At 35.4% G+C, this 18,404-nt stretch overlaps 1 protein-coding gene and 5 non-coding genes across 6 annotated transcripts; all 6 read left to right on the forward strand.

Moving 5' to 3' along the window:
* The first annotated feature begins 3,710 nt into the window (after positions 1-3,710).
* On the forward strand, positions 3,711-3,782 carry Trnae-uuc (transfer RNA glutamic acid (anticodon UUC)). The gene has a single exon. It is a non-coding gene; the product is annotated as a tRNA-Glu (tRNA).
* Positions 3,783-4,862: 1,080 nt separating this feature from the next.
* Trnae-uuc (transfer RNA glutamic acid (anticodon UUC)) lies at positions 4,863-4,934 on the forward strand. The gene has a single exon. It is a non-coding gene; the product is annotated as a tRNA-Glu (tRNA).
* Positions 4,935-5,376: 442 nt separating this feature from the next.
* LOC130048788 (uncharacterized) lies at positions 5,377-10,197 on the forward strand. Its single transcript, XM_056145839.1, has 8 exons — positions 5,377-5,491; positions 5,937-6,145; positions 7,497-7,587; positions 7,761-7,870; positions 8,313-8,387; positions 8,773-8,892; positions 9,098-9,226; positions 10,093-10,197. Exons 1-8 carry the CDS (start codon positions 5,377-5,379, stop codon positions 10,195-10,197), a joined length of 954 nt encoding a protein of 317 aa, XP_056001814.1.
* A 1,161-nt stretch (positions 10,198-11,358) lies between these two features.
* On the forward strand, positions 11,359-11,430 carry Trnae-uuc (transfer RNA glutamic acid (anticodon UUC)). The gene has a single exon. It is a non-coding gene; the product is annotated as a tRNA-Glu (tRNA).
* Positions 11,431-14,828: 3,398 nt separating this feature from the next.
* Positions 14,829-14,900, forward strand: Trnae-uuc (transfer RNA glutamic acid (anticodon UUC)). Its single transcript has one exon. It is a non-coding gene; the product is annotated as a tRNA-Glu (tRNA).
* Positions 14,901-17,878: 2,978 nt separating this feature from the next.
* Trnae-uuc (transfer RNA glutamic acid (anticodon UUC)) lies at positions 17,879-17,950 on the forward strand. The gene has a single exon. It is a non-coding gene; the product is annotated as a tRNA-Glu (tRNA).
* The last annotated feature ends 454 nt before the right edge of the window (positions 17,951-18,404 follow it).

The following is an 18,404-nucleotide window of genomic DNA, read 5'->3' on the forward strand; positions in this document are numbered from 1 at the left end:
GGCCCCTAAAGTTGAGTTTTTAATAATATCTCGCAGTACTTTTACAATCCGAAGGGCGCATGTGACGTCACTGTACCACGTGACTACCTACCTAATTAACTTGACTTTTTGAAATCGGGGCTTAGATTTAAGTCTGTATTGTGGTTAATTATCGCAAAATTTCGGCGAACGAACTATTAGAATTAATTACTATAAGCATAAAGAAGACAAAATGCATGTAATATTGTATACTTTGAAAACATGAGATATGTCCTTTAAAGGCTTGTAAATAATATAAACTGAGTATTTTTCAATTTTTCGAAGGAAGGTACGAGAAGAAAGACGTGGATAATTTTTTGTTGGAGCCAGAACTTTACCTTAAAAACAAACATCCAGTCACCTTTTCAAAAACCGCTTGGACAGAGACCCTGATAAACTGCGAGAAAATGGATATATCGAAGCTATCAGCACTGGAAGGCCTACAACATACATTCTGTCTTCAAATTCAATACACACTGACCTTCACCTTGTAACAATATATCCAATGTAACTTGTGCTCTCAGCTTCTACCAACTGGTAGATTTACAAAAAAAATTAATCATACAAAATAATTGAACTTATTTATATACGTAATAGCATATTGTATTTCCTAACTTTAAATTAAATTATAAAATTATTTCCTCATTGAACTCGTAAAATCTTTAAAGAGTGCGTCAGTATAACACCGTGCTCCCACTTCCTAACGACGTGCTGATCACAATTCAAAAATAATAACAAGATTGCTTTATCAAAATAAAATAACGTGATTTCCACTTTAACTTTGATTATTTTTATTGATTTGTGTGGGATTTTTTTTCTTTTTCTTTCTTTCCAAAATGCACCCATGACAGTAGCTCGGCTTAGGGCCTAGGTGTCAACATTGTAACGTATCATAATTAGTCTAATCCAAAAATGAATAATGATTGCACTGTTTATTTTAGAAAAACAGCGCCAATTTACAGATGTACAAAGGAATAACATTACCAAACAATTTGTAGACAGCGACCCATATAAACAGTATTTACTCGCAATATTGCTGATTTCATACACGCTTTCCTCGCTATATTTGGATATTTACATCGCTATTTATATGCACTGGTGGCGAAAATATATAAAACTCGGGAAATTTGTCAACATCGATTTAAATGTTGCCCATAGTGAATAGATTGGGCCCCTAAAAGCTGACTTTTTAATAATATCTCACGGTACTTTCACAATCCGAAGGGCCCATGTGACGTCACTGTACCACGTGACTACCTACCTAATTAACTTGACTTTTTTTGAAATCGGGGCTTAGATTTAAGTCTCTATTGGGGTTAATTATTGCAAAATTTCGGCGAACGATCTATTAGAATTAATTACTATAAGCATAAAGAAGACAAAATGCTTGTAATTTTGTATACTTTGAAAACATGATATGTGTCCTGTAAGGATGTATGCTACACCAAAGGAATTTGACATGGCTGAAAATTGAAGGATAAGTACAACAATATTGTAAAATTTAAAAATTTAAAATTTATTTTATTAAGTCAAAAAATGCAGTTTTAGTACAAAGTAATCGGGGGAAAAAATTAAAACCCCTCCTGGATCGAACCCACGATCAGTAGTCGACATGTTTTTTTAATCTTTTTAGTAGTTGACGTGCTAACCTACTGAGCTACTCTGCTAGGCGATGATTTTGGAAATGAATTGGCAAATATTGCTGATATTTATGTATCTATCCCTGTTTTAGAAGGAAGTCAGCCATTATGACGATGTAGAGTACCTCCTTAACTGCAATGACTGAACAATATGATCAAACAATAATTTAATCCTTGATTCTTTATGTTTTCGTTGCGAGCAATGTAAGGTCATGATGTAACGTATATTATATAGATATTACAGCCCTTCTTCTTTACAATTTCTTTTCTATCTGGTCGTATTTAGCATATTAGTAATTCTTTGGTTTTATCTTATTGATCAATGTTTTCGATGACCAAATGTTAATTCGAAACTAACTCTTTTAGTACCTGTGCACCATATAACATCATATAGCAAATATATCCTCAAGAGTTATTGATGTGAAGGTTTAGTGCATTCTTTTGGGACAATTCTGTGTTATTCATATATCTGTTTGCCCAACTATCTATTTTGTATTGCTTATAGGAGTTATGAGATTAATCACTGTTCGTTATCTTTATCTTTCATATCTGTGATTAAATAAACAAAGGAAGATTAAAAACAGTGATCAACGAAAGGTGACGATAACGAAGAGTGATCAATCTCATATAATCCTTATAAAGAATACAAAATAGAGTTCATGGGCAAACACGGTCCCTGGATATACCAAAGGTGGGATCAGGTGCGTAGGACAAGTAATCATCTCCTGTCGACCGGTTACACCTGTCATGAGCCCTATATCAGGTAAACGGAGTTATCTGTAGTCAAACATCAGTGTGTCAGGAACGGTTCAACAATCGGTATGAAACACGTCAGACGGCTTTTGACTCGATGACAAGTTGTATTGGCAAACTAGATCTTTATAACGATCATGATATGATTTGCGAAATGCTGACTTTAAACAAGACTGTTGAAACCCCTGTAACATCAATTTGTGTCTCATCAAATTAAAGAAAATGATCATGTGGAGAATAAGTTCTCGCGTATCAAATCAGTTGAGAGATATAAAGACGTCATGCAGGTGATGTCCCTCATCTTGATCAACGAACTATCTTACATTTATCTGTTTGTAGACTAAACCTTAACAATTTTGTCGGTACTCTTTCTGTGGTCTCCTCTATAGATAAGTGACCCGTCATACATTTGTAAGTGGTTCATGTGCCAGCTTCATCGCCAGAGATCTATACTTCCTCAGAAGCATACATGTATCCTGTTGATGTCTTTCAATTTGATACCTTTTGTTTTTTAATTCTTTGTAGAGGCGTTGCTTCCGTATAAACATGAAACTGTCATCACTAAGCAGCTTCGCTGTCCCTTGTTTTAGGAGGTCCCTCATCTTGACCAACGAATTATCTTTAAATTATCTGTTTGATAGCTTATTTTTTTTTTTTTTTTTTTTGCGTATCTGAAAAAGAAATGAAGTTTTGGTATATTTCCTTCAAGAGATATTCGTATTGCCTGGGTTTTTTTTTTAACTCCTTCAATCTTACCAACAATATATGGAATGTCATTGACATTTTGAAAGCATGATGTTTCTATTGTTTTAGTAAACCACGGTTTATCGATTTAACTTCAGCTGCACCTGCATTTATGGCGCTTCCATCGGTGATTTTACTGAAGAAAATAAAAACTGAATCTAAATATTAATGTGTTCTGTAAAATTCATTTCAGAGAAAAGGGGAGACTTTCTTTACAGGACTTAATAGATCACTGCTTTGTTGTCTTCACTTATTTCGTGTAATTGGTGTTTAAATATTGCTTATTCTCGATCAGACACGTACGTTACATTTAACATTGAATTACCTCGCTTGTCTCAGTTTGGTTCATGTTAAAAACATAACGTCTCATTCCAGCACTATTGTTACAGCACTGATTGTTAGAAGTACATAATGCGTTTATGTCCTGGGAATATCAATGGTGCATGTGCCTCTGATGTAAAATACAATCTGGAGAACTATGTAAGGTTCTTCAAAACAAATTAAAACAAATCAAACTGGCCTTCGAGTGTGTTCGATTAGCACAATGTTACATATTCCGATGTGGTCTAGTGGTTAGGATTCCTGGTTTTCACCCAGGCGGCCCGGGTTCGATTCCCGGCATCGGAACACATATTTTTGTAAGTACACCTTCTGAGTTTCCATATAAAAGATAGTTTTGATATACAAGATAAATTTAATTACATTTTTGACAAGCTTGAGGTGATAAGTGATGGAGTTGATTACATTTTTGACAAGCTTGAGGTGATAAGTGATAAGTGATGGAGTTACGTGTAATTGCCAGTAGACGATTGTCTTTTTCATTACTTCAGAAGTAAACTTCAATCCCTACTCTATGACTTAAAAAAATCCGACCATATTACTCCCGTTCCAATAGATCTTTACTGGCCCCAAGTTGAATACAGCATTCAATATATAATTCTTCATACTTTCAAATCTCACAACAACCTATCTCCAGTTTATCTCCAAAGGATATCCTTACAGTTTACAATCTCACACGATCACTAAGATCCGAATTTCTGCATCTTCTCCAGGTAGCTCAGACACGTCCGAAAACATATTGGGATCGACGTTTGGATAAGGCCGCATCGAGTCTCTGGAACTCTCTGCCTTTTGAACTCAAACAATGTTCTTCACTGTCTAGTTTTAAAGCGGACCTCAAAACGCATCGTTTTAGATTAGGTCTTCATTTTTGATTTTTTTTTACACACTTTAAGTTAGTTTCTTACATTATGTACAGTTCTTACAGTGCTGTTACATTTTACACACCCCCCCCCCAAACCCACCTTCAATTGCTATTTGAGCTAGTTTATTATATACTTGTCCTTTCTATGTATTTAATTAGGGTAATTATATCATTGCATTAGGTGTTATATATTAATAATAATAATTATGCATTTTAATTCTGACACTATGAATATTTTATTCACATGTATTTGCACATCGATTTTATATTTATTTTTTCTCTCACATTTGTAAAGCGCTTTAGAGAACTAATGTTGATAGGGCACTATATAAATCTTTGATTACAATTACAATGATACGTTTACGTCTGGGAATATCAATGATGCATTACTAAATTCACCTCTGATCTAAAATATCGTCCGGAGAACAATATAATGTTTTTAAAACAAAACAAACCCATTGAAAATCACCATGGAGTGTGTTCGATTAACATACAATACACATTCCGATGTGGTCTAGTGGTTAGGATTCCTGGTTTTCACCCAGGCGGCCCGGGTTCGATTCCCGGCATCGGAACAAATACTTTTGTACGTAAACATTATCAATATCCAGATACAAGATAAATTTGATCAAATTTGTTGACAAGTTCATTGTACCTGAAGTGATAAGTGTGATGAGGATACATGTAATGTCCAGTAGACAACTCTTTTTTCATAAGTAATGGATATATGCCGAATACTGTTCTATGTGTAAAATTATCAGACTGTTTGAGGCCCGTTAAAAAACAGTCTGATAATTTACATATATAATTGTACATGTATGTGGCATTGCCATTTAAATATCCAAACCTTGCCTGGAAGAGTCCGATAATAACACAACAGGAACTCAGGCATGAATGGTTTTTCTACCCGACACTGTCTGATAAGTGGACGAAAGGAAAGAGAGAGTTTCTTTTTCTTTTGACTGTAATATTTTATTTCATTCATTTAAAGAAAGTTAATTCAGTGTAACAGTAGTGATGGAAAGTGGTGAAGAAATATCTTTAACACAGAACACTTTCAGAGAAAGTGGATCTGATATAGATACGGACATTATCATAGATGATATCATCAACATGGAGACGGAAAATCCTGGTTTTGATTTAAAATTTGAATTGGATGATACCGTCACCACCTACCTACCTACCCACCCACCCACCTACCTACCTACCTACCTACCTACCTACCTACCCACCTACCCACCTACCTACCCACCTACCTACCCACCTACCTACCTACCTACCTATCCTCTTCACTCCAGTCGGAGCATAAGGTCAATACAAGACTTCGCCACGCAGCTCTGTTTTTTGCTTTTGCTCTGCTTCTCCCCAAGTTAAATTAAGATTCTTTAGCTCATTTTCGACCGTCTTTCGCCAGGTTGTTTTTGGTCTTCCCCTTGATCTTTTGCCTGGTAGTGTCCAACGTAGAGCCCTTTTTTGTATTCTTGTTCCATCCATTCTCAGATCACTGTTCGTTATCTTCACCTTGCACGTGTCCAAGCCATCGGAGTCGTTTTTGTCGTATCTCTTTGATAATGCAGGAGGAATCTGTCAGAAGTATGAAAATTCGGGTTTAGATTTCAAATGTCAGCCAGAGGAGATCAAACCCAAAGAGACGAAACGATTCTCGGACCCTCTGTCAGAAATGGACATAAACTCGCTTTTTAATATCATTTTCATACTTCATGGTGACAGTTTGTCGTTAATGTCTACTTTCAATGAAATATCAAAGTATAAAGCAGAGGTGGAAGTATGATAAGATTTTTTAACAAGGTGATTACATATGAGGTAAAAAGAAGTGATGGTAATACCTACGATTTCTAGTAGACATCAGTCTCTTTTCATAACTTCAGAAGTAAGCTGTATTCCCTAGTCTATGAACATTTCATACGAAACTTCGCTGAAGTCTTTAAGCGCTAACACAACTCGGTCAGATTCAATATAGCTCCTGGATACTTAGTGGCATAGTCTCTGATAGTAACGACATAACCGTTCCTCTGTCCTTCATTGGTTGAAGCGGCTCAACGATATTCACAGCAATGCATTGGAATTATTCTAATGTCATCGACATTTGTCGAAGAGGTAAATATTGCAGGTACATTTTCAGTTTGTGTTCTTTGTATTCATACGTGATGATAGATACTATTAGTTACACAGAAAAGAAAACCCGTTTCGGGCAAACCGAAGCCAAGCCCGATATGATTTTTTTCCACCATGTATTTTTCCGTATCAGGTCACTAACTAAATGTGTAATGAATTCATCACGTCGAAGACCTCTAACAGCATATGTGGGGGTCTATATCATACAACTTATCTCTTAGCCAATTTTGTCACGGCTGCAAGTCGAACCCGACAATAAATTACTCGCTCAATACGGATTTTTCACGGCGTCATGTGACCAAGATCTGACCAATTAGATTTCAACATTTTTGTCTGAGGCGTGATAAATGTAGAATCGCTTGATGTCAGCTTGTACACAGGGAAAAGTGGCTCGCATGGTTTTCATGCGTTTGCCTTTTCGCATGAAATTTATGTGAAAATCGTGTTAAAATCATGCGAAAAATACTTCATGCGAATTTCATGCGAATGTGTTCATAAAATTTTCATCCTAATTTTGGACATTTGATCCGCCTATATATATATTGAACGCGGGAAATATAACGCAATTGATATAAACAGTACATTGTGACGTCATATTCAGCGTCGTTATTTAGCAAATTTCAAACATAGCGTTTGAACCACAACAAAAACATGGCCTTAATCGTGGAGTGATTATATATGATTAAGAACATAAGATTTACATGCTTTTACGGATTTTATGTGTAACATCTCAGAACGACGTGAACTAGGGTAGACGAGATTCAAAATGGAGGAATACATGTCCACGCGCTAATATTCGAATCGACGCCATTGGTACCAAACTTTTCAAATTTATATCCTAGTAATTTTCATACTAGAACAATTTATGAAATCATATATTGCCTGTATGAGCCCAGTGGGTGGTGGTGGTGGTGTGTATGCATGTTTTTGGGGAGGAGGTCTGATTGCTTCCCACATGAAAATGTATTTTTAATATATATTCTTATTTATTATAAAAATAGGGTTCGCAGTCTGAAGATGTAGAGATTCGAGCAGAAGAAACAGAACTTCCAGTAATTAACAGACCGGCTCAGCCAACCATGAGATTATTATGTATGGACATTAATTTCATGCATAATATGTAAATAATGTGTGTGAGAGAGAAAGAGAGGCCCGGGAAGGGAGAAAGAAAATTTTAAATTTAATGTACTATGGTAATTAACATTTTAAACCCCCTGTTGTTTACATATTTCATGCACAATGTAGCTAGATCAATTATTTGATAGATGAAGAAATTTGCGCTTTGCGGCAAGAAGTTAAAGAACTGAGGAGAGAAATGAAGGAAATGAAGAGTGCGCCGAAAAAAAGTTTTCAAGTGAATGGTTCTAATGTAAAGGTTAGTATAATACATGTATCAATTGAAGAGGAAAAAAATATCAAGATTCATTATATGTAATGGTACAAGTGCAATTTTACAACATTTGTGATCCTAACGTTTTCTCATGCACTTCACCTCGCCTTTCTGGGTTTTTGAAAAAAGCTAGCTTGTACAAGCATAACCAGTATCAGGGAGAGGGCGTAACAGAACTTGTGCCCAATCCCTTTGTAATTAATAAAATTACAATAAAACATGTTAACATACTTTATTATACATACATGTTGAAAAGCATCCCTTTTAAATCTATGAAAAAACTTATCTTTGTATTACAGTTCCATTTTGTAAACCTTGATATACTGTAAATGAAAACTATTGTGATCAATTACATGTATATTTAGGGTGACTCCACTTAGTGAAAATTTACTAACTTAGTTGCTAATGTACTATTTTTTTTATTCAGAAACCTTTAACAGCTCTTCTGAAAAGCTTCTTCTTCACATACCCATGGATAAGAGAAGATGACGAGGATTTAAAGGTATACATATTTTATAAATAACAATCTGTCGGTTTTGCGGATCACCACAGTGTGGTTTTCTTATTCCGTATCAGTATCCTCTGAAATGCAATCACAATGACGCTTGTGTGCAAAAATCATGTTTTATTTACAAATAATTAATGATTTGTTTAAAATATTGATATTGCAGTTTTCACTTTCTTATTAATATGGGCCCCTCTGACTGAGACAAATTTTTTTTTGTATACATGGTTTTTTTCCCCAATTTCTAGTTCAGATAGTACAATATCACTTACCAGGTACATAGAAATTGTAAACAGATGCAGTACTTTTAGAACAGTGAATTTAATCCACACCAATATCAAGAAAACAAGTACATGTTAATCCTTTTACTTTTTATCCTCAGAGACAAATTACATCAGTTCTGGAGGGGTGTGGATGGGAGGCAGGCAAAAATGTCATCATCACATGTTTCTCATTTGCCTCCCATTCTTTCACCAACTGGAGGAACCAGGTTCGTCAAAAGGTACAGAATTTTACACTAAAAATTAAAATTTTGACATATATATATATATATATATATAACACATGTGAAATGCAAAATAATTTTAGAAGTTGCAGGAGCGTACAGTATGGCAAATAATTGTGATACATATTGTCTTAAGTGTCTGACATCTTTAAGATAATGGGGGGGGGGGGGGGGGGGGTTGCATGTATACATTAAATTTCAGCTAGTGACTCAAGATAAGCGGGTCGAGATGATGCCCATCAACAATCTTCAAAGGTACCTTTTCTCTGCCTTATGGGTGTCGCCATCTGAATCGGATGTGAAGATTAATTTCAGGGTGACCCTTGCACTGGTAAGGATTGAAATTGTTTTTTACATATGATGTGACTTGAATCACTCGGTTGACCTATTGCTATTTGTTTTTGTCCTTCATAGTGTGATGAAAGCATCATAATGCATCCTTTAACATTTGAATATTTTCAACTTTCCCTTTGGAATGACTAAGCCATGCATATTGTTTCTGATATCTTTATACCCCCCGAACGAAGTTCCGGGGGGGGGGGGGGATATAGAGGAATCACTCTGTCTGTCTGTCTGTGCAGATTCGTGTCCGGGCCATAACTTCTTTGTTCTTTGACATAGGCATACCATATTTGGCACACAGGTGGATCACCATGAGACGATAGGTCCAGTACCTTCATGACCTCTATATGACCTTGACCCTCAAGGTCAAAATTAAAGGGGTTTTTTTACAATGGATTTGTGTCGGGGTCATAACTTCTTTGTTCTTTGACATAGGCATACCATATTTGGCACACAGGTGGATCACCATGAGACGATAGGTCCAGTACCTTCATGACCTCTATATGACCTTGACCCTCAAGGTCAAAATTAAAGGGTTTTTTTTTACAATGGATTTGTGTCGGGGTCATAACTTCTTTGTTCTTTGACATAGGCATACCATATTTGACATGTGAGTGTATCACCATGAGACGATGTGTCGGGTACCTTCATGACCTCCATATGACCTTGATCTTTGACATCAAGGTCAAAATTGATTATAGGGTTTTGACATTGTCATTCTCACAATACCTCTTGTTTGAATATATTGAACTTGTTATTTAATTGTATGATAAGAATCAGAGAACAGAAATGAAATATCAAAATCATGCCCAGTCTTATTATTTAGATATATATATTTTTTTCATTGTTTTACAGAGGGCTTTCGCAGATGGGCACAGGTTGTTCAAGAACCCAACCACAGCCATAGACTTCTGGCGTGCGTTTAGAAGGAACATTGACACAATGGTAGGCAATCTTTAAGAAATATCAGAATTATTAGTTTCTGCCCACCTCCCTCCAAAACCAAATTATAGGATGAATCAACTCTAGTATCCACTGTTACAAAAAGCAGCAACTTTACGGTATGTCTGTGCAAGTGTACCCAGACAGCAACTATATATTGTATTGAGGATATGTCATAATGTTAAAGCAAGGTCATTAAGGCAAGTTCATTATTAGTCACAGAAAATGTGTACGTATAATTCATATACTGTCCATAACTCTCTGAGAAACATTAGAAGTTCCTGCTTTAAAAAAAGATTACTTATGACCTGGCATTGTGTCATGACCTTGTGTCAAGGTCATTTGTATTAGGTCAAGGCCAGTCTTAGCCTGTCAGGAAATTATGTAATTCCTGCCTTGAAATTTCTTGTAACAAATACGAATTGCATGCTCAAGGAAACAAATATAATTATATACATTTGTACCACTTGAAGGTAGATCATGACAGAAAAATTTAATGTAAATCTTATCAATAACTATGTATGAGAGAAACATTAGATGCATGTACATTGTTGCTTATGACCTATGGTTTTGTAATTATTATCATTGAACATCATTTAGGCAATATAAGGTCATTGGTAAAACTGTTCACTTCTTGTCTTCTCCATGACTTTATAACAGTGAAACATACACTGCAAGCCCAGACTTGATACAAAGAAGGGAACCATTATTATCTGGGAGTGTCCTAAGTCAAGGTCAAGTACATAACTAGGTCTGACAGCAAAAAGTGTTATTTCTTTTCTAGGGCTTGAAAATTAGAAAGCCCATAGTAAGAAAACCTTTAAATACGATATGGCCTTATCCAATGGTCATTCAAACAAGGTTTAAGGAAGGAAAATTCTGAATTTCCATTTCAACAGAAAATTTCTTCAATGAAGGTATTCCATGTATAATGAAAGGATAATGAGCAATTTTGAAGGATTTAGATCAATATAAAAGTTTATTGTTATATAAATGATGAAAGTTGAACAAAATGAAATTCACATGATTGGTAAATGATTAGAAGTTGACCTTTTTGCACTTAAGACTTTTTGGAAGAATTATGTAATATCATCCGGAGAACAGTATAATGTTTTTAAAACAAAACAACCCCATTGAAAATCACCATCTAGTGTGTTTGATCAACATATACTTACACATTCCGATGTGGTCTAGTGGTTAGGATTCCTGGTTTTCACCCAGGCGGCCCGGGTTCGATTCCCGGCATCGGAACATATATTTTTGTACTTAAACATTATCAAACTCCAGATACAAGATACATTTGATTAAATTTGTTGACAAGTTCATTGTACCTGAAGTGATAAGGAGTGATGAGGATACATTTAAAATACACATATGACGTCATTCTTTTATTCGAACACTCCATTATTTTTTAGGAATGGAGTGTTCGGAAAGTAGGTCAACCTTTATACAAGTAGATATAAATGCATGCAACAAAAGAATGAAAAACGTAAGACATGATTAAAATGCACAAAGTTTAGTTTTTATTAATTAAGCAAAGGTGGATTTTAAGTGGGTCAATGTACTCGTATCACTCCATTCCTTAAAAGCAATGGACCTCGGTCCCTTCGGGACCTCGGTCCATTACTTTTAAGGAATGGAGCGATACTCGTACATTAACCCTTACGTAATTTCCAGTAGACAACTGTCTTCTTTCCTAACTTGGAATCCGGGTTAGAATAGGTCCTCAGTACCCCTTGCTTGTCGTAAGAGGCGACTAAAAGGGGCGGTGCTTCGGACGAAACCGCAAAAACCGAGCTCCCAAGCAACAGAAGGTGTGGCATGATAAAGATTCCTCCCTGCTCAAAGGTCGTAAGTGCCGAGCATACGCCTAAACTTTCCAGCCCTTCACCGGCAATGATGAGGTCTCTACATGAGTGACGACATAGCCATTCCCCTGTTCTTCACCAACTAAATCGGATCAACGATATTCACAGCAATGCTTTGAAATTGATCTGATAGCATAGGCATTTGTCCAAGAGGTATTGCAGGTACGTATTTTCATTGATGTTACTTGTCGTCATATTAATTATAGATAGAATCGCCTGATGCCACCTTATATTAAAGTCCAGAAGCAATTTTGCCCGTATCCTCCTTCTGTGGTCTTCTTAATGAAATGTGAAGATAACGTACAGTGATCAATCTCACAACTCCTATAAGGAATACAAAATAAAAAGTTGGGCAAACACTGGCCCTTGGATATACCAGAGGTGGACGGTGGAGTAAGATGACTAGGAGTAATAAGCACCCCCTTTCCACCGGTCACACCCGCCTTCAGCCTTATATCTTGATCACGAAAACGGAGTAATCTGTAGTCAAAATCTATATGACAAGAACAATAGGTAACTACATGTAACTCGTCATACGAGGTTCATTTGCCAGCTAAATCAGAAGAAATATATGCTTCCTCAGAACCATAAGCTGTCGATATGTCTTTCAAATTGAGTTTTTATATTCAAAGTAGAGGCGTTGCTTCCGTATAAACATGAAACTGTTATCACTAAGCAATTTTGCTGTCACATATTTTTGGTCCCTCATCTTGACCAACGAATTATCTTTCATTTATCTGTTTGGTAGCTGATTTTTTTTCTGCGAGTCGGAACACCAAATGAAGTATTGGTAGATTGCATCCAAGATATATTTGTATTGCCTAGTTTTCTAACTCCTTCAAACTTCCCAACAATACCATCGTGTATTAACATTTTAAGGTGGCTCACTACACTCTGAAATAATTTCTAAAATTAGTACAAATTGATTTAATCATAAAAGATATAATGATAAATAATCGACCTAATGACAAATCATATATGAAAATTAGATCATAATAACGACCATGCAATTTCGAAATGTTGACTGTAAAAGAAACTGTTGAAACCCCTGTAACATCAATTCATTTGTCAGTAGCCTGCGTCGATATAGAAATTGATACATGCAGAACATGTTTTCGCGTATTGAGTCAGTTGAAAGACAAACACCATATGCAAGTGATAATGGAATGTTTCATAAGTATGGGAAGTGGACGATGAATTCATCCCATTATCATAAAGTGAAGCTGTTAGTGTGTCGTTATGTTTGTCGTTAAGTCTAGGTTCAATAAAATATCCAACTATGAAGCGTTTACGGAGGAATCGTTGGAAGATTGTTAATACACGAAACACCACCCATGTATCAAAATGTCGAGCTGATCGACACAAGACATTTCTTCTTCTCATGTTGAAGCTTTTGAATTTATTATCTCATAGGCATACAAAAAACAGGTTAGCTAACAAAAAAAAGCACAATTTGTGCCCATGGGAATTCCAACTGACTATTGGAAGACCTGATCACTATAGATTACGTAGATAATGTCAATTAGGAATTGCATTATCGTTTTGACATCAACTTCAGAACACTTGGTAGATTGCATCCAAGAGATATTCGTATTGCCTAGTTTTCTAACTCCTTCAAACTTCCCAACAATACCATCGTGTATTAGCATTTTAAGTTGGCTATCTACACCCTGAAATAATTTCTAAAATTAGTACAAATTGATATAATTATAAAAGATATGATGATATATAATAAGTATATAGGCCAAAAAGGCAAGAAAGATGCAAATTTGGATAAAAACATGATTTTCTCAAAACAGAATCCAACACATATGAACAAAAGACTGGCGGATTTGAACTCGAGATCTGTGGTTCGCCAGTCTGATGCTTTTTGTTTCTTTTATTTCCAATGCTTTAACCAATCCAATGATACAAATAATTTTGCAAAACATTTAAATCGCCATCTTGTCACGTATTTTTTAAAAGAAAACATATGTTCATACAAATCTCCCGGTAAAAATCGGACACACTTTCTCTTTATGAAAATACGAAATGAAATTAATCATTTACGGCAATTTTTTTTAATAACTTAGATTCTTCGTATTTTACTAAGAGAAAATAATTCTTTAAAAAGTCTAAAGTGCAAAGAGGTCAGTTTCTAATCTTGTATCAGTCAACTTCACTTTCATTTTTAATTCTAACAATAAACATTCATGTTGATTTAACTCATTCAAAACTTTTCATTCATTGAATACCTTAAAGCATGATGTTTCAATTGTTCAAGTAAACCACGGTATATCGATTCAACTTCACCTGCAGCTGCATGCATGACGCCTCAATTCGTGATTTTATTGAAGAAAATAAAAACTGAATCATTAAATGTAACTAAACTCTGTAAATGCGCTGAGCGCTTAAACATTCATTCCAGATAAAGTGAGAGAGAGAGAATTTCTTTACAGGATTTTTTTTTTTTTTTTTAGATCGTTCACTGCTTTGTTGTATTCACCTATTTCGTGTAATAGGTGTTTAAATATTGCTGATATTTACGTTACATTTAAAGTTGAATTACCTCGCTTGTCTCTCTTAGTTAAAGCATGACCACATAGTCAAACACTACTGTCACAGCACTACATGTTATGCCATTAGAAGTGCATAATACGTTTATGTATGGCTGGGGGTATCAATGATGCATTAGTAAATGCACTTTTGATGTCAATTGTTATCTTGAATTGTATCAAGTTTTAAAAACAAAACCATTGAAAATTGCCTTCGAATGTGTTCGACAAACATACGTTGATATATTCCGATGTGGTCTAGTGGTTAGGATTCCTGGTTTTCACCCAGGCGGCCCGGGTTCGATTCCCGGCATCGGAACACATATTTTGTACGTATACATTACATCAAAGATAGTTTTGATTAGATGTTTTTAATAATAACTGTTGATCATGATGACTTACTTTTCACAATTTCCTTCGAATAATTTCCACTTGCATATAAGGACGCACAAGCCTTGATTTATGACGAACATATAGATTTATCCAACTACAATTAATTTCCATCTAAAGAATTTCACTACAAATGTAGGGTAGCTCACTACACTTATGTCTAAAGCTTACACTCTTTATGACACTACGTCACAAGATGGCGGTTTAAATGTTTTGTGAAGGTATTTGTATCGATCGATTTGTGTGTCCAACATCGTAGCTCAGTGGTTGAAGCATTGGTCTGGTGAACCGCAGATCTCGAGTTCAAATCTGCCAGAGTATTTTGTTCAGATGTGTATTCTTTTTTCAAAACCATATTTTTCATCAATATTTGCATATTTTCTGCCTTTTGGGGGCATATATACTTATTATATATCATCCGATCTTTTATGATTAAGCCAATTCGTAATGATTTGAGAAACTATTTCTGGGTGTAGTAAGCCACCTTAAATGTAATGCCTGAAAAATAATATGATCAAACAATAATTCAGTGATTCAAGTTTATTTAGGCTTCCTTCATGTGTTGCAAGCAAATGTAGGAGTAAGCAATCCCTTTGATCGGTCACACCCGTTTAGAGCCCTATATCTTGATCAGGTAAACGAAGTAGTCCATAGTCAAAATCAGTATGCAAGGTGAAGATAACGAACAGTGATCAATCTCATAACTCCTACAAGCAATACAAAATAGATAGTTGGGCAAACACGGACCCCTGGACACACCAGAGGTGGGATCAGGTGCCAAGGAGGAGTAAGCATCCCCTGTTGAGTATGTAAAGAACCGCCTAAGATTGATTGATTGATAGATTAAATATTGTTAACTCGAGAATGTTTCACTCATATGGAAACGTCACCAATGCCGGTGAAGGGCTGCAAAATTTAGGCCTATGTTCGGCGCTTATGGCCATTGAGCAAGGAGGGATCTTCATCGTGCCACACCTGCTGTGACACGGGACATCGATTTTTGTGGTCTCATCCGAAGGACCGCCCCCATTTAGTTGCCTTTTACGACAATCAAGGGGTACTGAGGACCTATTCTAACCCGGATCAAACATGTGAGACAGCATTCGGCCTAATGAAAAATTATATTTGCAAATTAGATCATAATAACGACCATGCAATTTCGAAATGTTGACTGAAAACAAAACTGTTGGAACCCCTGTAACATCACTTCAATTATCAGTAGCCTGCGTCGATATAGAAATTGATTACATGCAGAACATGTTCTCGCGTATTGAGTCAGTTGAAAGACAAACACCATATGCAAGTGATAATGGAATGTTTCATAAGTATGGGAAGTGGACGATGAATTCATCCCATTATCATAAAGTGAAGCTGTTAGTGTGTCGTTATGTTTGTCGTTAAGTCTAGGTTCAATAAAATATCCAAATATGAAGCGTTTACGGAGGAATCGTTGGAAGATTGTTAATACACGAAACACCACCCATGTATCAAAATGTCGAGCTGATCGACACAAGACATTTCTTCTTCTCATGTTGAAGCTTTTGAATTTATTATCTCATAGGCATACAAAAAACAGGTTAGCTAACAAAAAAGCACAATTTGTGCCCATGGGAATTCTATCTGACTATTGGAAGACCTGATCACTACAGATTACGTAGATATTGTCAATTAGGAATTGCATTATCGTTTTGACATCAACTTCAGAACACTTGGTAGATTGCATCCAAGATTTATTTGTATTGCCTAGTTTTCTAACTCCTTCAAACTTCATAACAATACCATCGTGTATTAGCATTTTAAGTTGGCTATCTACACCCTGAAATAATTTCTAAAATTAGTACGAATTGATATAATTATAAAAGATATGATATATATATTAAGTATATAGGCCAAAAAGGCAAGAAAGATGCAAATTTGGATAAAAACATGATTTTCTCAAAACAAAATTCAACACATATGAACAAAAGACTGGCGGATTTGAACTCGAGATCTGTGGTTCGCCAGTCCGATGCTTTTTGTTTCTTTTATTTCCAATGGTTTAACCAATCCAATGATACAAATAATTTTGCAAAACATTTAAATCGCCATCTGGTCACGTATTTTTTAAAAGAAAACATATGTTCATACAAATCTCCCGAAATCGGATACACTTTCTCTTAATGAAAATACGAAATGAAATTAATCATTTACGGCAATTTTTTTAATAACTTAGATTCCTCGTATTTTACTAAGGGAAAATAATTCTTTAAAAAGTCTAAAGTGCAAAGAGGTCAGTTTCTAATCTTGTACCAGTCAACTTCACTTTCATTTTTAATTCTAACAATAAACATTCATGTTGATTTAACTCATTCAAAACTTTTCATTCATTGAATACCTTAAAGCATGATGTTTCAATTGTTCAAGTAAACCATGGTATATCGATTCAACTTCACCTGCAGCTGCATGCATGACGCTTCAATTCGTGATTTTGTTGAAGAAAATAAAAACTGAATCATTAAATGTAACTAAACTCTGTAAATGCGATGAGCGCTTAAACATTCATTCCAGAGAATGAGAGAGAGAATTTCTTTACAGGATTTTTTTAGATCGATCACTGCTTTGTTGTATTCACCTATTTCGTGTAATAGGTGTTTAAATATTGCTGATATTTACGTTACATTTAAAGTTGAATTACCTCGCTTGTCTCTGTTAGTTAAAGCAAGACCACATATTCAAACACTACTGTCACAGCACTACATGTTATGCCATTAGAAGTGCATAATACGTTCATGTATGGCTGGGGGTATCAATGTTGCATTAGTAAATGCACTTTTGATGTCAATTGTTATCTTGAATTGTATCAAGTTTTAAAAACAAAACCATTGAAAATTGCCTTCGAATGTGTTCGACAAACATACGTTAATATATTCCGATGTGGTCTAGTGGTTAGGATTCCTGGTTTTCACCCAGGCGGCCCGGGTTCGATTCCCGGCATCGGAACACAATTTTTGTACGTATACATTACATGAAAGATAGTTTTGATTAGAAGTTTTAAGGAATAACTGTTGATCATGATGACTTACTTTTCACAATTTCCTTCGAATAATTTCCCCTTACATTTAAGGACGCACAATCTGTCGCGTTCCTTGATTTATGACGAACATATAGATTTATCCAACTACAATTAATTTCCATCTAAAAAATTTCACTACAGATTAAGGTAGCTCACTACACTAAAGCTTATACTCTTTATGACACTACGTCACAAGATGGCGATTTAAATGTTTTGTGAAGGTATTTGTATCGATCGATTTGTGTGTCCAACATCGTAGCTCAGTGGTTGAAGCATTGGTCTGGTGAACCGCAGATCTCGAGTTCAAATCTGCCAGAGTATTTTGTTCATATGTGTATTCGTTTTTCAAAACCATGTTTTTCATCAAAATTTGCATATTTT

The sequence above is a fragment of the Ostrea edulis genome, chromosome 7 (assembly GCF_947568905.1).
Source record: "Ostrea edulis chromosome 7, xbOstEdul1.1, whole genome shotgun sequence".
In the NCBI taxonomy this organism is placed as follows: domain Eukaryota; kingdom Metazoa; phylum Mollusca; class Bivalvia; order Ostreida; family Ostreidae; genus Ostrea; species Ostrea edulis.